The 17,203-nt window shown below is 36.1% G+C and overlaps 1 protein-coding gene across 1 annotated transcript in view; it reads right to left on the minus strand.

The window, feature by feature from the left end:
* ROBO2 (roundabout guidance receptor 2) overlaps positions 1-17,203 on the minus strand; it is a gene marked incomplete at its 3' end in the record, with an annotated part of 701,349 nt that overhangs the window by 614,183 nt on the left and 69,963 nt on the right. The window contains exon 2 of the mRNA XM_079766360.1: positions 15,698-16,024. Coding sequence (XP_079622486.1) covers positions 15,698-16,024 — 327 coding nt within the window. The remainder of the gene's footprint in view (positions 1-15,697; positions 16,025-17,203) is intronic.

Consider the following 17,203-nt stretch of genomic DNA (forward strand, 5'->3'; position numbering starts at 1 on the left):
AATATTATCAATTACCTGTTGTCAACCAGAATTCATATTTAAAATTGAAAGAAACAAAACAAAACAGGTGTATTATTCACAGACTGAGGAAAACCCAGTTAAAAAGACTGCCGCTAAATTTTCTTGATATCCAAGGTTGGCTGAAAATATTTTGGTGAAAAATATTTCAGATTCCAATGTATATATGTTGGGAACATCTTTATTGAAATGTACTTCATCCCCTAATCGCACACTGACCCTCTCTTTTAGCTCAGTTAGAGACCCACTTTTCTGAAGGACAAGTGATCTAGTCTATTCCTCTCACCTTAAATTCAAGAAAACAGACCCATGGAGTTTAAAGGTTTGCCCAAAATCACAGAACTGTTTAAACAGTAGAGAAGGACCAGACCTTGGTCCTTTCGAGGAAAGGAGATTCTCAGGATTATCTTTCCCCACATTGCTGTCTGATGAAATTGGCTCCTTCATTCCTCATCTCAAGCTTCCTATTATCAACTGGAGGCTTTGATTAAGTAAATTCATATCTCAGAGCCTCAGTTTCTGCATCTGAACAATAAGGGGTCTGAGGATCTCTCAGTTTCCTCCCACCTGCCAGCTTCCACAGGCACAGTTTTATGATGACCTGATTCAGCCAAACCTTGCTCCCCCTCCCCTTATTTAATCCTACATTCATTTCTTATGAGAAAGCTTCCATTAATGCCCCTGTAATTAACATCAAACCCAAATGGAATGAATGAGAGATTTTCTTATGCACAGGATAAGGACCCTTAAATAAGAATGAATAATGATAATATTTCCCAGAAGACAAGGATGGCAGCCCTCAAGTATGATTAACTAGAGCACTCCTTGTCTCTCTATCTCCATAGAAATAGAATAGTTCATTTGCATGTCATCTGATATAAAGAGAGATTCTAGCATATAATGGGTTATTACCATTGGACACTTCATTAGTAAAGATGTTCCTTATGATGTGATAGAAAAGAAAAAGACAAAGTAAATTGAGATTCTTACATCTCTATTAATGACACACACATTTGAAGATTAGACTCTATCAGCTTATCCATCAATCCAAAAGAACCAAACAAGTACTTAAGAAGGATTTTGCAAGTTGACCCCTTTCTAAATAGTCCTGTTTAAAAATAGGCTTTTGAGAGAAACTGCTTTTAAAATAAAATCCTATATGAATATTAAACACAGCATTTTTCTCCCTCTTTAAAAAATATTCAAAGCAGATCCAGGAAGAAAACAAAAATAAATCAGCCTTTCTATCAAGCTGCTCTTGAATATGGACATATGGTTCCTGGGGAATTATATGTTACCAGAGGCCCAGTGCACGGAATTCATGCACTCGGAGGGGGGGTGTCCCTCAGCCAGGACTGCACCCTCTCACAGTCCAGGAGCCATCAGTCGGACATACTTAGTGCTGCTGCGGAGGCGGGAGAGGCTCTCACCACTGCTGCGCTAGCCAGCCATGAGCCCGGCTTCTGGCTGAGCGGCGCTCCCCCTGTGGGAGCGCATTGACCACCAGGGGACAGCTCCTGCATTAAGCATCTGCCCCCTGGTGGTCAGTGCATGTCATAGCAACCGGTTGTTCTGCTATTTGGTTGATTTGCATGTTAGCCTTTTATTATATAGGATAATGTCTTATTATGGGCAAGGCCTGTAATTCAATTTTTTTTAGGTAGTTAAAGGGAGGGGTAGAATTTTCACTTGAGCCTGAAGCTAAAATTGCCTTTAGCTCAAAAATCTGCATACCACTGAGACACATCTTGGTGAGGCTCATTCTGAACCCCCACACTGTTCTATTATGTGTATAAGTATCGGGAACCATCTTATCTCTTTAGTGAAAGGAACCTTTTGTTATGTTACAATGACTAACTTTATCTCATGAGTTGTGTTTTGGCTTCAAGACTGTATCCAGTATTCATGCAGCAACTTCAGTTCTTCTGTTCAATATTTACCTGGCATATCTTTTATTTTATTTTCTCTAAATCTTTCTAGATTTTTATGTATTAGATAGGAATAGCCCATGGACACAGACAATAGTCTGACAAAGGCCTGGAATGTTTTTCCCTTTGACATGACCAGGCCTCTCTCTCCCAGCATCCTTATCCCTTAGCAACCACAAATCTGTTTTCCATCACTATAATTCTGTCATGTTGAGAAGATTATATAAATGGAATCATACAATATGTGACCATTTGAAATAGTTTTTATTTCACTCAGAATAATGTCTTTGAGGTCCATTCAAGTCATTGTATGGGTCAGGAATTCATTCATTTTTATTGCTAAGTACCATTTCAAGTATGTATGTAGTTATACACTCCTAAAGGTAATGTATGAGAGTTCCAGTTTCTCCACATCCTCACCAGCACTTGGTAATGTCACTTTTTTTTCCTGGTCATTCTAAAGATGTGTAGCGATAGCTCATCACAGTCTTAGTGAGCATTCTCCTAAGATGACTGATGTTTAAAATCTCTTCATGTGCCCTTAAGAGAATAAAAGTTTCTCTTTTTGATGAATTTATATTTATATTTTTGTCATTTTGGTTTGTGCTCTGGCATCATGTCTTAGAACTCTTCATCAAACCTTAGGCACCAATGATTTGTCCTATCTTCTAAAATTGTATATTTTTATGCTTTACATTTAAATCTATACCCATTTTGAATTCATATTTGTATAATGTGTGAGGTCTAAGTTAAAGTTTGTTTATTTATTTATTTTGCCTACGGATATCCAATTGCCCCAGTATCATTTGTTGAAAGACTATTCTTCCTCTTTTAATTCATGTATAAATCAAAAATAAATTCTTATTTCAAAGCCAAATTCATCAATGTTAAGAATACCATGTACTGAACTTTGAAAGAAACTATCAAAGTCAGCAAATGTCTACAAATACATATGTTATAAGATAATGCATATAAATATGTTAATTAAAAAACTCTAGAACTTATTATAAAGGCATCATTGATATTATCATACTCCTGTCCATAAAACTTAGTCAAGTTATCTTTAGCTATTAGATGATAGATGACTTGTCCTATAAATTGGATTCTTAATCTCCAAGCTGCTTTGGCCTAGAAAGATGTCAATAAGAACTGAAAGTGATGGATTTTTCTGATACTGATATTTGACAACTAGGAACTGTACAGAGAAAATCAAATCACTTGAATAAACTAATGAGCTCTCAAATGTCAATATATAACTAAATAAAAAAATAAAAAAGATGATTCTGTTGTTTCTTTTCTTTAATACCCCATGAATCACAGAATTTTAGCACCACAACAAAGCGTTGGGTTTCCTCTAGTTCAGCATCCTCACTGTGTACATACAGTTGGATAACTACTTCTTGGTTGGATAACTATTTCTTGGTAAAATACCTAGAAAAAAATGTTAATCATTTCTTCTAAGGGTGAAATGATTTTTCTCGTTTATTTAAATGAACCTATGAGGACTCTTAGCATAGTGGTTAAGAAAGCAGGTTCTAGAAGAAAGCTGACCAGGTTCAAATCCTAACTCTTCTTGCTGTGTAAAAATCGCTTTTTGGGCCTCAGATACAATACAGGGAAAATAATAGGGTTGTTTAAAAAATGTAATAAGCCATATGTATAAAACATATAAAAAGCCTGGCATATCCCTCTGAATTTCTACAACAGGTAAGTTGTTCCTTGCCTTAGAACATACCACATTTTTTCCATCCTGTTGAACACTACTTGATGTTATGAGTCATGCCTTACTCTGTTTTATGGGTGGATTTTTTTGTTTTTAATTGAGGTAAAAAATATAACATAAAATATACCATCTTAACATTTTAGTGTGTGGTTAGATAGTATTTAGTATAGTCACAATGTTGTACAACAGATGTCAAGGACTTTTTCATGCTGCAAAACTCAAACTCTGTATCATTAAGCAACTCTTGTTCTAAGTATCGGTATCCTCAGCACCTAGTTGAAGGTCAGTACCTTGCAGTTAGAAGGTACTGTACAAAAATATAGCAAACTAAATTTATATCATCTCTTGAAGCACAAATTCATTTCTTAAATTCCTATAAATTTTATTTTAATGCCATTTCCTCTTTTTCTGATATCAGATGAACTCATCAAATTAATTCATCCTACTATACCTTAATTTGTAATTGATCTCTTACCTCCACATTCTTCCAAGCTCCAATACACCTCACACTGTGTTTATCATGTATCCTTTCATACCTCATAAGTAACATTCCCAAATCAAAAATCACTGAAGGGTTCCCTTCGGCCTTCTAGGATACCATGCAAGTTCCTTAGTCTACCTAGTCACTTCCGATCTCTACCCCTCTGCTTACAGTCTCCATTCAATGAATATAATCATTTACCCCAAAACTGGCCAAACACAGTCTCAGGCCATTGCTTTTATACTCATTTCCAGTTTCCTAAGGCCACGTTTCAATCATATTTATCCACAAGCATTTGGTGCCACTCTTTCTAACTCCTGCTGCATGTCCTATCTGAGACCCTTACCGTCCAGCACAGTACAAGGTTAGCTGTCGCTTGATGAGGCTGCAGGGTTTTTCACTTATGACACAAGCAACTTTGAAAGCATAATCTCTTAAGCCCCTTTTTATTCCTAATAACTAGGAAATGCAATAAAGACTTTAAAATTAATTTAAAGAACAAAACATTGAATGTCCTCATTCAATGTAAATTAGCCAAGAAGAAGAAAAGGAGGAAAATGAGGCAGTTTGATATATATAAAATAACTATATTAAATATGACTTATATTTGGAAATAGTCACATTATGTTTACACACACACACACTGTAAAGTCTGTCCTAAATGTTTTTGGTATAGATTTCTCTGTTAGATGACAACTTAAAAAAACTTAATGATTGCCTTTCTAAATACTAAGAAGTACTTGTATAACTGGGAAATACCTTGATGCTCAGAAAAAAACAAACCAACAAACAAAAACACACACACATATAGGTGATTGAAAAAAAGAGTCCTTGTCTTCTTAGATGTCAATTTAAGCTCAATTTCCAGGCCCTACTTGCTATGTTATTCAATGGACCAGACTCCTCTTGCTGCCTGTAATCCAGCCAGACAGCCTTGTTTGCTGGCCTTTGCAGGATCAGTTGAATAACAGGATTAGACCAACCGAGGAAGAAATGGCTATTTTGGGTGGTAGATTTTCAGCAAACACAAAAAATCAAAAGAAAAAATATATATACAAATATCCTGTTGGCATTCACCAGGTCTGTGGCTATACGAGTATATCTGTCACATCATGAAAACACCTGCTTCTCCTACAATCCTTGCTTGACTTCTTTCCAAGGGCCAGAGACACCAAACTATTCTTGTCTGAGCAGCCCCAGGAAGGCACTACTAGAGAACTTCAGTGAGTTTACAGAAATCACCCCAAGCAGGTACCCAATATTGCTTTCCCAGATTCTTTCTTATTAAATGTGTATCCTATTGACAGAAATAAATACCTATCTTCTAATTTTAAAAAATGAGTGGTTGAAAGTGTTGTTTTGCTTTTTAAAATCTCCTAAGTAAAAACAAACAACAACAACAACAAAAACACAATTTCAATGATATAGATTGGAAAGAAGATTGAGCCTCAGCCTTCAACAGTTAAGCCACAGGCTATTAGAAACTTCTATACAAAAAGAAATTTCCAGAATTGTACAAAATTTCACCTACTTTTTTTTCCCACTTCTACACTCCTGCAAAGAGCTTACCAAATACACAGATTAACGCATGACATAATGACAAACTCCTTCATGTAATTATAGAAACCTTGTGCAGGTTGCTTCAGAATTGAAGGATGTTTATTATAACTATTAGAAAAAAATTCAAAGTAAAGAACTAAAATAGGAGACCTGTCATTTTGCTGAAACACACCTTTTGAGAAAAACATACACATTGTAGCACAAAATAACAATTCCTAGTAATAATGTCAACTTGTATACATTTTCAGTAAAGTCAATTTCTATTTATACACCAGTTGAAATAGAATTGAAGGTTTGTAGATGAGAAACCCTCCAAAACCTTGAATATTCTTCACTTTATCTAAAAAAGATTTCTGGAGTTGAAAACAAGAGCTAACCTCAAAATCCCTTGTATTGATACACCTTGTAACACTATGAACATTTTGTGTATCATTCCGTGGATAGGATTTATATGTCTGCAGAGATCAGGATAATACTGTCTTTGGAAACAATCTTTTGAAAAGTAGAGAACATCAAGATTTCACTTCATTATGTATTTTCCTTGGAATCAGACTTAGTTCAGGCTAATTTGAGTGAATAGCAACTTGAGACTTGTGCTAAGAAAGATTGGACACAGTTAATTCAATCAACAGAAATCTGATATAAAAATTCAGCCTAATATATATTTAAACTAGAGGCCTGATGCACAAAATTCATGCATGGGTAGGGTCCCTAGGCCGGGCCAGTGATTAGGGCCAATCTGTGGGGCGACCAGCGGGGTGATCGGGTGGCCCCCCCGCTGGCACCCACCTTGGCTGGCCTGGGCCTGCAGGCAGCTCCTGGTTTGAGTGCCACCTGGTGGTCAGTGTGCATCATAGCTACCAGTCTTTCCATTGGTCGTCCCCCATTCGGTTGATTTGCGTATTAGGTTTTTATTATATAGGATAGATCATAAATTCAAACATGTTCCCCAGGCATTGCAACTTTGCATCTTCAGTTGTAAAGACTAAAAGAGAAGCCTGTATTTAAAAGAATGTGATGAAGTATCACAAAATTAAAAGGTATACACACAAAACAGCCCAAATAACACAGATGTGTGCATGAGAATATATATATATATATACATATATATATATATCCTCTAAGATTATCTATTTTCTATTACCAAAATATTTGCCACTTGGTCTTTTGCTTACAGGTAAATATGTTTTAGATTGATTCCTTGATGCCGACAGATTCATGGCTTATAATGCTTTCAATTGAGTTTACAGATTTTATTTAAAAGAGCCTCAGACCAACATTGTGGATGCAGGGAAGTACAAAATCTGCTGAGTGCAAACAGTATATGATACTCATCACTTACTTCCCTCTTAACACAATCTCTGACTTTGTGTTACTCACATTGGAAAATTAATGGCCTGCATTAGCTTGCTAGGGCTGTCATAACAAAGTACCACAGACCAGGTGGCTTAAATAAGATATTTATTTTCTCTCAGTTCTAGAGGCTGGAAGTCCACATTTAAAGTGTTGGCAGGTTTAGTTTCTTCTGATACCTCTCTCCCAGGCTTGCAGATGGCCATCTTTCCCCTGTGTCTTTCCTTTATGCATGTGCATCCTTACTGTCTCTTTATGTGTCCAAATTTTCTCTTCTTATAAGAACACGGGTCAGATTAAATCAGGGCCCACCCTAAAACCTAAATTTAGAATTGCACCATTTTAATTTTACCATTTGGACCGATATCCAAATAGAGTCACATTCTGAGGCACTAGGGATTAGGGCTTCAACATATGAAATTGACAGGGGCAGAATTCAGCCCTAATGTGGCCTACGTACCTTGAGCTATAAGTGTTTTTCAATTGTTTGTATATCTGACTCACCCTAACACACTCTGAATTTTCTCTTAAAATTTTTAGAAATGCAACTACAGGAATCATGAAAAAGCCAGTTGCTTCAATATTATTTATGATTAAAATCTATGACCATGAATTCCAGTTCAACTCATGGCCTTGTATGCATTTCAATGGACAGATTTGTTTGCATGTTTATGTGTTTTAGGAAAGTCATGAAATGTCTGTTTCCCCACTCCTGAAATTGCTTAAATGAACTTCTATTATAACTCATCACTAATTTCTTATTGTAAACATTACAAGTGAAGAAGAAAACAAAACAAAAACAACTAAGGACATTTGGAAGGATAAGCAACTGTGAAGGGAAAGGTGATGTTAGTTATTCGAGGAAAAGGTATTATCATCTTCTGAGAAGTCAGAACATTGCCTCCTTTTAGGACAAATAGAAATATGACAGAAGTATAGAGATAAGGAGAAAACAAACTTGTTACATAAAAATATGCTATGGAGTAAAGACTCAAACAGCAAGATTATTCAACTTAAATGGGGCCAAAGTCAGCATGTTCTAGTAGAAGTGATTTCAGAATTTATTCCATCAAATCATACCTACTTGAATTAAATAACTGGGTCCAAAAAATAGAGACTTTGTGGTAATTCTATATTTTCATATTGTTACTTATTTTATATTTTAGTAATTTTATTTTATTTTTAAACTAGAGGCCTGGTGCACAAAATTTGTGCAGTCAGGGGGGTCCCTCAGCCTAGCCTGCACCCTCTCACAGTCTGGGAACCCTCAGGGGATGTCTGACTGATGGCTTAGGCCTGCTCCCCACAGTTGGACATCATTAGCATTGCCGCAGAGGTGGAAGATGCTCCCACCACCGCTGCTGCGCTCACCAGCCATGAGCCCGGCTTCTGGCTGAGTGGTGCTCCCCCTGTGGGAACACGCTGACCATCAGGGGGCAGCTCCTGTGTTGAGCATCTGCCCCCTGGTGGTCAGTGCACGCCATAGCGACCGGTTGCTCCGCCATTCAGTCAATTTGCATATTAGCCTTTTATTATATAGGATATGGGCATATGACACAGGTGGTGTAACATATAATATTTATCAAATACTGTCAATGTTCCATAGCTGTGTTTTTTACTGACAGAAGTTAGATATAGTTAACCCTTTGCACTCGCTTGCTTTTTTCTCCAGCTGCTACCAATGCTAACCGTGTCGAGTCACACTCGACATCCGAGTGCAAAAGGTTAATACAATGGCAATAATAAATACTATTTAATCTATACTTAAAATTACATATAAATTCCTCAAAAAGTTAAATAAAATTATATTATGACAAAGAAAAGCTACTCTTAAATTTATAACCAAGATAAGTTGCAAATTTTACCATAGTTACACAAAAATTTGTATAGGAATTTTCATAACAGCATGATTCATAGTAGACAAAAAGTGGAAACAACCCAAATATCTATCAGCTGACGAATGCATGAATGAAATGTGGTATATATATACAATGGATTATTATTCAGCAATATGAAGAAATGAAGTACTGATATATGCTACAAGGATGATCTTTGGAAACATACTAAGGAGATGGAACTAGTCAAAGAGGACTATATATTATATGATTCCATTTGTATAGAAGTCTGAAAGAGGCAAATGTATAAAGACAGAAAGTAGATTAGTGTTTGCCTAGGACTGGGACAGTTTCCAAGGGAATGGGAATTGAATGATAATGAGTATAGGATTTTTTTTAGGAGTAGAGAAAATGTTCTAAATTAGATTGTGGTGTTGTTTGAACAACTCTGAATATACTGTAAAACACTGAATTGTATACTTTAAATGGGTAAATTATATGGCATATGAATTATATGTCAATAAAGCATTTTTAAAAAGCTCTCATGGCTCTTAGTCTGTTTTTCAATTTAATTTACCTTTTATTTTTATGAAACATAAAGATATTTTTCCCTGTATAACAGTCATTTATAGCTTAAAAAAATTAGAAAGAAAAAAACATATTTATTAAGTTGAAATATCAAAGAAACTATTTACTTTGTGTTCATTTTTAATGCCACCTGTAACCTCTGTTTACTGAAGTCAGTCTACTTTTGTAACCTCCCTTCCTTATATAGATAAAACATCAATTTAGTGTGGGATTTAAAGCAAACAAGATCATTATGTTTGTAGGGTGTCCCATAGCTTTGCTATTCTAGCAATCTGTGACCTATAAATAATGCAAGACTTCTTCCTTCTCTAAATGACTTTCTTGCAACATGAGTCTTGATACATGGAAACCAAAAAAAAAAAAAAGGGGGGGGGAAAGAAAAGAAAGAAATCACCCTGCAGTCATGGAATTTAATATATTTCTATTTCCCAATTACATTATGAATCCCATCTATCCTCTCTTTAGTAGTTGCATCAAAAGCCAACTTTTAGATGTTTAGCCATTTTATTTTTATCTTATTTTATTTTTATCAAAGCAAAGGTAAATCATAGCTAACATGAAAAGCTCTTGTATTTTGCTTTAGAAGTAAGGAAAGCAGAAAAAGAAAAGATCATTTTCTATGTGACCCCTGAACTTTGAACCACAGCACCACAACCTCCTTACCACTAAGCAGGCAGCACCTTAATCTCTTCTCTCTGAAGAGTGCTGAGGAAAGAAGACGGAAAAAATAATCTGGGACTTCATCAATTTTTCATGAATTTTCATTTAGGCCAGAACTCCCTTTTACCCTGGTCGATAGATCAAGCTGCTGTCATATATTTACCACCTGGGGCTACAGCTGCTATCTCTGGGGGCTGCCCCTGACTCACTCGGGCTGCAGCACAGGCAGCCGCAATCTGTGTGCGGACCCGGGTGCCCCCTCTGCTCCAAACACAGGCGCATTGGTGTTCAAGCTGGAATCCTATCCGCACTAGCCAAGCTTGGGCCCTCTGGGTGATCCCATTGGAAAACTGCATTAACTTCTTCAGTGCCTTACGCCTTACTATGGACCCTGCGATTCTGTTCTTTAAATAATGTAAAACGTTTGCCAGAAGACCTTCCTTCAGATCAAGTTATTGAAGAGTACTTTCTGGATTGCTTCCCGCCTCCCCTCAACCCGACCCTGCCCCCCCCCCCCCCCCCCCCCACCTAAAGTAAAACCAAAGAGGGAAAGCAAATATGAGGTAAGTGATTCAAATCTACATTACAATGATTGGGTCTGTATATTTTTTTTTTCCTCCACTATCTTGTTCCCTTACATAAAATTGAAGTATTTACTAAAGAAAAACAAGGATGAGAATACAGTACGGTAAAGAACAGGGGGACTTTTTTTTTTTAATTTAAATTCTGTATTGTTTTAAAGTATTACATATGTCTCCTTTTTTCCCCCATTGGCCTCTCTCCGGCCACTCCCACCTTTCAGCACATACCCTCACCACCACCCCTACCCCCGCGACTGTCTGTGTCCATGGGTTTTGCTCCTATGCATGCATACAAGTCCTTTGGTTGATCTCTTACCCCCCGTCCCCTGCCTTCCCTCTGAGGTTGTACAGTCTATTGATGCTTCTGTCTCTGGATCTGTTTCTGTTCATCAGTTTATGTTGTTCATTATATTCCACAAATGATTAGATCATGTGGTATTTATCTTTCTCTGACTGCCTTATTTCGCTTAGCATAATGCTCTCCAGGTCCATCCATGCTGTTGCAAATGGTAAGAGTCCCTTCCTTTTTACAGCAGCATAGTATTCCATGGTGTAGATGTACCACCGTTTTTTAATCCACTCATCTGCTGATGGGCACTTGGGCTGTTTCCAAATCTTAGCTATGGTAAATTGTGTTGCTATGAACATAGGGGTGCATATGTCCTTTCTGATTGGTGTTTCTGATTTCTTGGGATATATTCCTAGAAGTGGGATTACTGGGTCAAATGGAAGCTCTGTTTTTAATTTTTTGAGGAACAGGGGGACTTCTATACAACCAGCCAAGACAGCAGAAACTAAGATTTAAATTAAGAATGAAAACCAAGGTGACGCAAAGAGTGTAAAAAAAAATCATAATTTTACCATTAATCATTTCACAATAAAAGTTGCAACAAGTTTATTTCCCACTTATCTATATAGTTTTGACAAGCCAGATGCCTTTAAATCTCTAATTCTTAACTGAATTCAAGTCCCCTTACCCTCCTGCCCAGGGATTTGGCAGCGTCTGGAGACAATTTTGGTTGTCACAGTGGGGTGGGAGGGTCCTGAGCAAACACCAGAGATGCTGCTAAATACCCTACAATGCACAGCACAAATCTCCACAACAAAAATGACCGGCTCCTGTTCCCTCACACACTCCAGAGCTAATTTCTCGGAAGAACAGGGAGCATTTAGCACTCCAACTCCACCACCTGCTCATTTTTCTAGAGCCCAGAGACACCTTTTACTTGACCAACAGGCAGCATTTACTAGTACAGCGCCAACGACTTCTCATTCTGAAAATTATCGTCTTATTTTTCTTGTCACTTCACTGATGACATCCCCTAAACTCTGAAACCTCTTCTGAGCCTCCTGCACCGGCACTTCTTTCCTTTGCCCACCATTAAACATCGGGATTCCAGGCAGTGGGAGTGGTCTTGGCCCTTATTAACCACTGGGCACACAGCCTGCCTGGGCAATCATGTCTACTTCTATCTACTCCCATGGCTTTGACCTCTATCTGGGGAAGACCTTTCTTCTCAATTCCAGAAGCTTTTTAAAAATATAGAACATGAGGTATTTTCACCTTCATATCTCATTGTTCTGGCAAACAATACAGCCAAAGTAACTTCAGTCTCTGGTTCCTACTAGGTATTTGTCCTACAGCTGCCATTCCTAGAGATGGTAGCAATATATACAGTAAATCTGCCAAACATATATTTCATCTCACAAATTGACCATAAAGTGATAAGATTTATAATTTCTTAATGTGATTTAAACTATTTGCTTCTTTTAATCTTCACTGCTACTTTCAGTTTAAAATCTAACATATACTCTCTTCTGAGTTATTTGGCAGCTTCATAATTCTTCTCTGATTTCAATCATCATTGCTTTAAACCAATCTTTATTTCTCCTTCATTTCAAAGTCTCTCATTTTACAGAACAAAAATGACTAGATTTTATGAATCAGCACTTGCCTACCTTTCAAACATATGCTGCCCACCCACCTCACATCAAACCACCTGCATTTCTCCAAATACACAATGTTTTTAGGTTTCCATTCATTCCTTTAATGCCGTGCTCGGCAAACTGCGGCTCATGAGCCACATGCGGCTCTTTGGCCCCTTGAGTGTGGCTCTTCCACAAAATACCACGGCCTGGGCGAGTCTATTTTGAAGAAGTGGCGTTAGAAGAAGTTTAAGTTTAAAAAAATTTGGCTCTCAAAAGAAATTTCAATCGTTGTACTGTTGATATTTGGCTCTGTTGACTAATGAGTTTGCCGACCACTGCTTTAATGTATATAAAAGAAATGATGTTCTATAATTGAGCATTTATGTTAAGCATTCATAAATATGAAGATCAAGTATTTTTATAATATGGTAGAGGAACACATATTTATACCATTTTATAAAAATACAATGATTACAATATTATTGAAAAATCTCAATGTTTTGACCCTAGTTTCCATATTAATACTTTTTATGAAACACAAGGAAAGACAGAATACTTATGAGCTAATGTGAAAAAGATGCAAATAAATGAATACTGTTTGATCTTGTATTGCCTCAAATGGCATGAACTGTTGACATGGCATTAGAAGAAAGAATTTTATTCACTAGCTAAATTCAATTTTGAGGACTTGTGTTTTCCTCTCTAGTTCAGAAATATTTTTAGCATTTCTCAAAGCTCATTGATTTAAATTTTTTTAAAAAGCTACTGTCATATTACAGGAAAAAAGTCATTATTTTAAATTTTCCTCTTAAAACAGTTTGATTCATTATTAATGATGGGATTAGGAAAGAAAGCAATCCTTCAGGTTACTAAATAAAAATACAAGATGCATGTTTACTGAGAGCAATTTTAATAGAACTAAGGCTTCGAAAAAGAAATTATAACCTTATATCTGTCCAACAATAAAATGGCTGGCCAATTTTGATAAATTTTAATATTGAGAAGAAAGGTTAGTTAAGCTTAAAAATAGTTATTTGCTGCCTGGGCTGCTGTGGCTCAGTTGGCTGGGCATCGTCCCAAGCATCGAAAGGTTGCTGGTTTGATTTGCAGTCAGGGCACAGGCCTGGGTTGGGGAGCTCAATCCCTGGTAGGGGGGTGCAGGTGGCAGCTGATTAAGGTTTTGCTCTCACATCAATATTTCTTTCTCTCTCTCTCCCTTTCTCTCTTTCTAAACATCAATAAAAATAGTTATTTGCTGTTAAGTAGATAAAATTAAAAAACTCAAAATTCATAATTTTTATTTGTATAAAATAGTCCAGATTTTATTTTAGTTTTACCAAATATGGCACAATTTTCTAAAACTGAAAGTTAAAATAACCTGGATCTGAACTTGAATTCCCCATTAACCTGTTGAAATCTCGGTTAGTTATTTCATTTTATCTATAAAAGGGAGAATAATGCCTGTTATATTTACTATAAAGGGTCCTGGTAGAAAAAAGATCAATAGGATTTGACATTGAATTATTTCAATATTTTTGAAAAGTTCCAGAAATAAGATATTTCAAAAAAAAGGGAAGTTAGGGATATTTACATTCTTAAGGTTTTGTGTATGTTTCAAATCTCACTAAATTTAATTTAACTGCTTTTTAAAATTATTTATAAAAAGCAAATTACATGTTTTTCAGGCAAAATGTCATTGCTAGCTAAGATTCTAATGCTCATATATTGAGGTTTTTCACAAAACAAATTCGGGTTTAGGATTCTTCTAATCTGTTCCTATTGGACATACATATTTCAAGCATCTGTGGGTTCCAGATTTCCTGGTATGAACTATAAATCAAAAGACTGGACACTTGATAACAAAAACTGTCATCGGGGTAGCTGAATAAGAAATAGTATGATTTTGCTTACTAAAAGATGTTTTCATGTCTAAAGGTAATAAAAGGTAGTGACATATTGTTGAGAATTTTAGTACACAAATACATAAGTTTTATAATCTAGTATAATAAATTTAGAATGTAACTAAAAATACCATGAGCTATTATTTAGCACTACCCTTTAAGACATATAAATAAGACTCAGGCCTAAATTCTATCTATGGTACAACCAGAAAGTTGAAAAGTACAAACTTTTTAAAGATTCAACTGTTTCCATCTTTTTCACAATTAATTATAGATAAAATATTTCCTCAAAATAGAAATATAAAAAAATATATCACACTGTTTAAATTACCATACCAAATCCTTGCTGTAAAACAGAAAAATAAAATCTATCATATTTTTTATTTTGTTCTGGAAAATAATTCACGAAGTTTTGGAATTAATGTAAAAATTGCTACAAAGCATTGATATCGTGATTTACTAGTGTTATTTGGGTTATCTGCTTAATAAATATATTTTTCAATGTCAAAATCAGGGCAAATCCTTAGTTACTGCTGATTCCCAAGACTTAGACCCTCTGATGTATGAACATTCTGTCTCTACAGAAATAAGATATCTTCTATCATTAATTTTCTATTAAATAAATAAATAAATAAAGTATAGTTCATTATTGTTGGTGTGTTCTTCCAAGCATACCTAGAGTAATGATTCCTTTATCAGAATTGCCTGATAAAAGTTAGATTTATATATATATATCTATATATAAATATTAGTTATAAATAGGTAACAAAAATTGGTACAATATTGAATTCATCTCTTGTATTTGCTGGCATGGTAAACACAAACTTTTCATTTAACACTGCCAACTTTAATGCTTGATTATATCTCTCATTAACAACTCAAATTTTAAATATGAGTAGCATCGCCACCTTGCTGTAATATACTAACAATCACCACGGTGCTGTAATCTAAATACATTTACTTCAACACCCTGGGATGGTATTATTTTGACTAGCTTTCTCCAGAGAAGATAAAGTAAAATATACAGAGTGTTTAATTGTTTTATTCTTTAGGTATTGAGCATCCATGGGAACAAAGCTTACTACAAATAAATCAAAGTAAAGGCGCATGCCATTTATGCGGTTCATTGTGTTCACTTACATGCCACTTCCAGAGATGCATTTCGACTCACTGCTTCACCAAGGTAGTTTCTTGCAACGCAAACGTAGCTTCCTTCATCGGGTTTACTTCTGCGACCGTGCACAATGCGCAAGAAGAACAAGGATCCGCTGGGCAGCAGCATCCTGTGGGAGCGCGGGTCATCCTTGTCCGTCTCCACCCGCTCGCCATCCTTGTACCACTCAATGGTGGGTGTTGGCCGGCCCTCTGCCTTGCAGTTCAGTGTGGTGGGCTCGCCCTTGGAAACAATGACATCTGAGGGGTGCTCCACAATCCGTGGGGGGAAGTCTTCCTGACGAAGACGAGATCCTAAACACACGACAGAATAAAGACAAGCTTTGACATTTTCTTAGTGATAGCTTTTGTTCGATTCAGGTTGACATTAGTGAAATGAAACTCTTTATTCAAAATGCACTTATTACTATTTTATTCCTTTTACTCTTTTGTTCTTTATGTATCTCCTAAGTCATCCCCATTCCTTTGTGTAATGAGACAATATTAAAATAAATTAATGTTAATTCTAATAAGTTATAGTTAATGTCCCATGAGTCATGACCAACAAAACCAAAAGAGAGCAGGTTGGACTGGGTGCAAGTAAAACAAATTCCTGTCCTCGAAGTGCTTACTATCCCCTGGGGAGAAAGCCAAGCGCCCAAGGACCTAGAACACATACATAGATGCCGTTTATCATACTGGTGTGCTGTTATCAAACTTAACATAAAATGAGACCCACACATTAGGTACAAATATTAGCTCAATGTAACAGATAAGGAAGAAGCTTAGGAAATTAAATTGATTGCCCAAGAATGTAGAGGAAATACGCAGTAGAGGCAGGATTTACATCCAGATATGTCTGACTGAGGACCTTAAGCATAAATCACTATGTTAAAATGAAATAAGTGTTGCATAAAGGTCCAAGAAATGCATTATAGGAAGAAAAGGAGAAGCAAAATGTTAACTCTAACTAGAACATATTAAGAAGTCTCTTCCCCAAAACAGTGGCATTTAAATTGAGCTGTAAAGAATAAAAATATGTCAATATGGGAGAAAGGCATTCAGATTGAAGAAATAACATAAGCAAAAGAAGAGAGAAATTAGGCCACATGCACAGTACATTTCATAATCAGGGGAAAAGTTGATGTGGTAGGTGAGGGTAAAATGTAGTCTTGGAGCGTGAGACAAAAGGTCTTTAAATAGTAAGGAGTGTGAATTTTAGTCTATAAGGCTAACAGATTTTGAAGCAACAGTACTTGACTACCTGTGTATTAGAAAGACACTCAGGGTCTGTAGTGTAAAAGATTGGCAGCAATAAAAGCAAAAAGACAGTTAAGAGTTGTTTAAATACCCCAGAGAACTAACAAAGAAACAAAAAAAACCTGACCTTGAGAAATAATGCTGAAAGTATAAAAAAGAGAAAGCTATAAGGCATATTACAAAACAATGCTTGATAGAATTTGGTATATCACCATACAGTAAGGAAGAGCGATA

The sequence above is a fragment of the Cnephaeus nilssonii genome (assembly GCF_951640355.1).
Source record: "Cnephaeus nilssonii genome assembly, chromosome: 3".
Lineage (NCBI taxonomy): Eukaryota > Metazoa > Chordata > Mammalia > Chiroptera > Vespertilionidae > Cnephaeus > Cnephaeus nilssonii.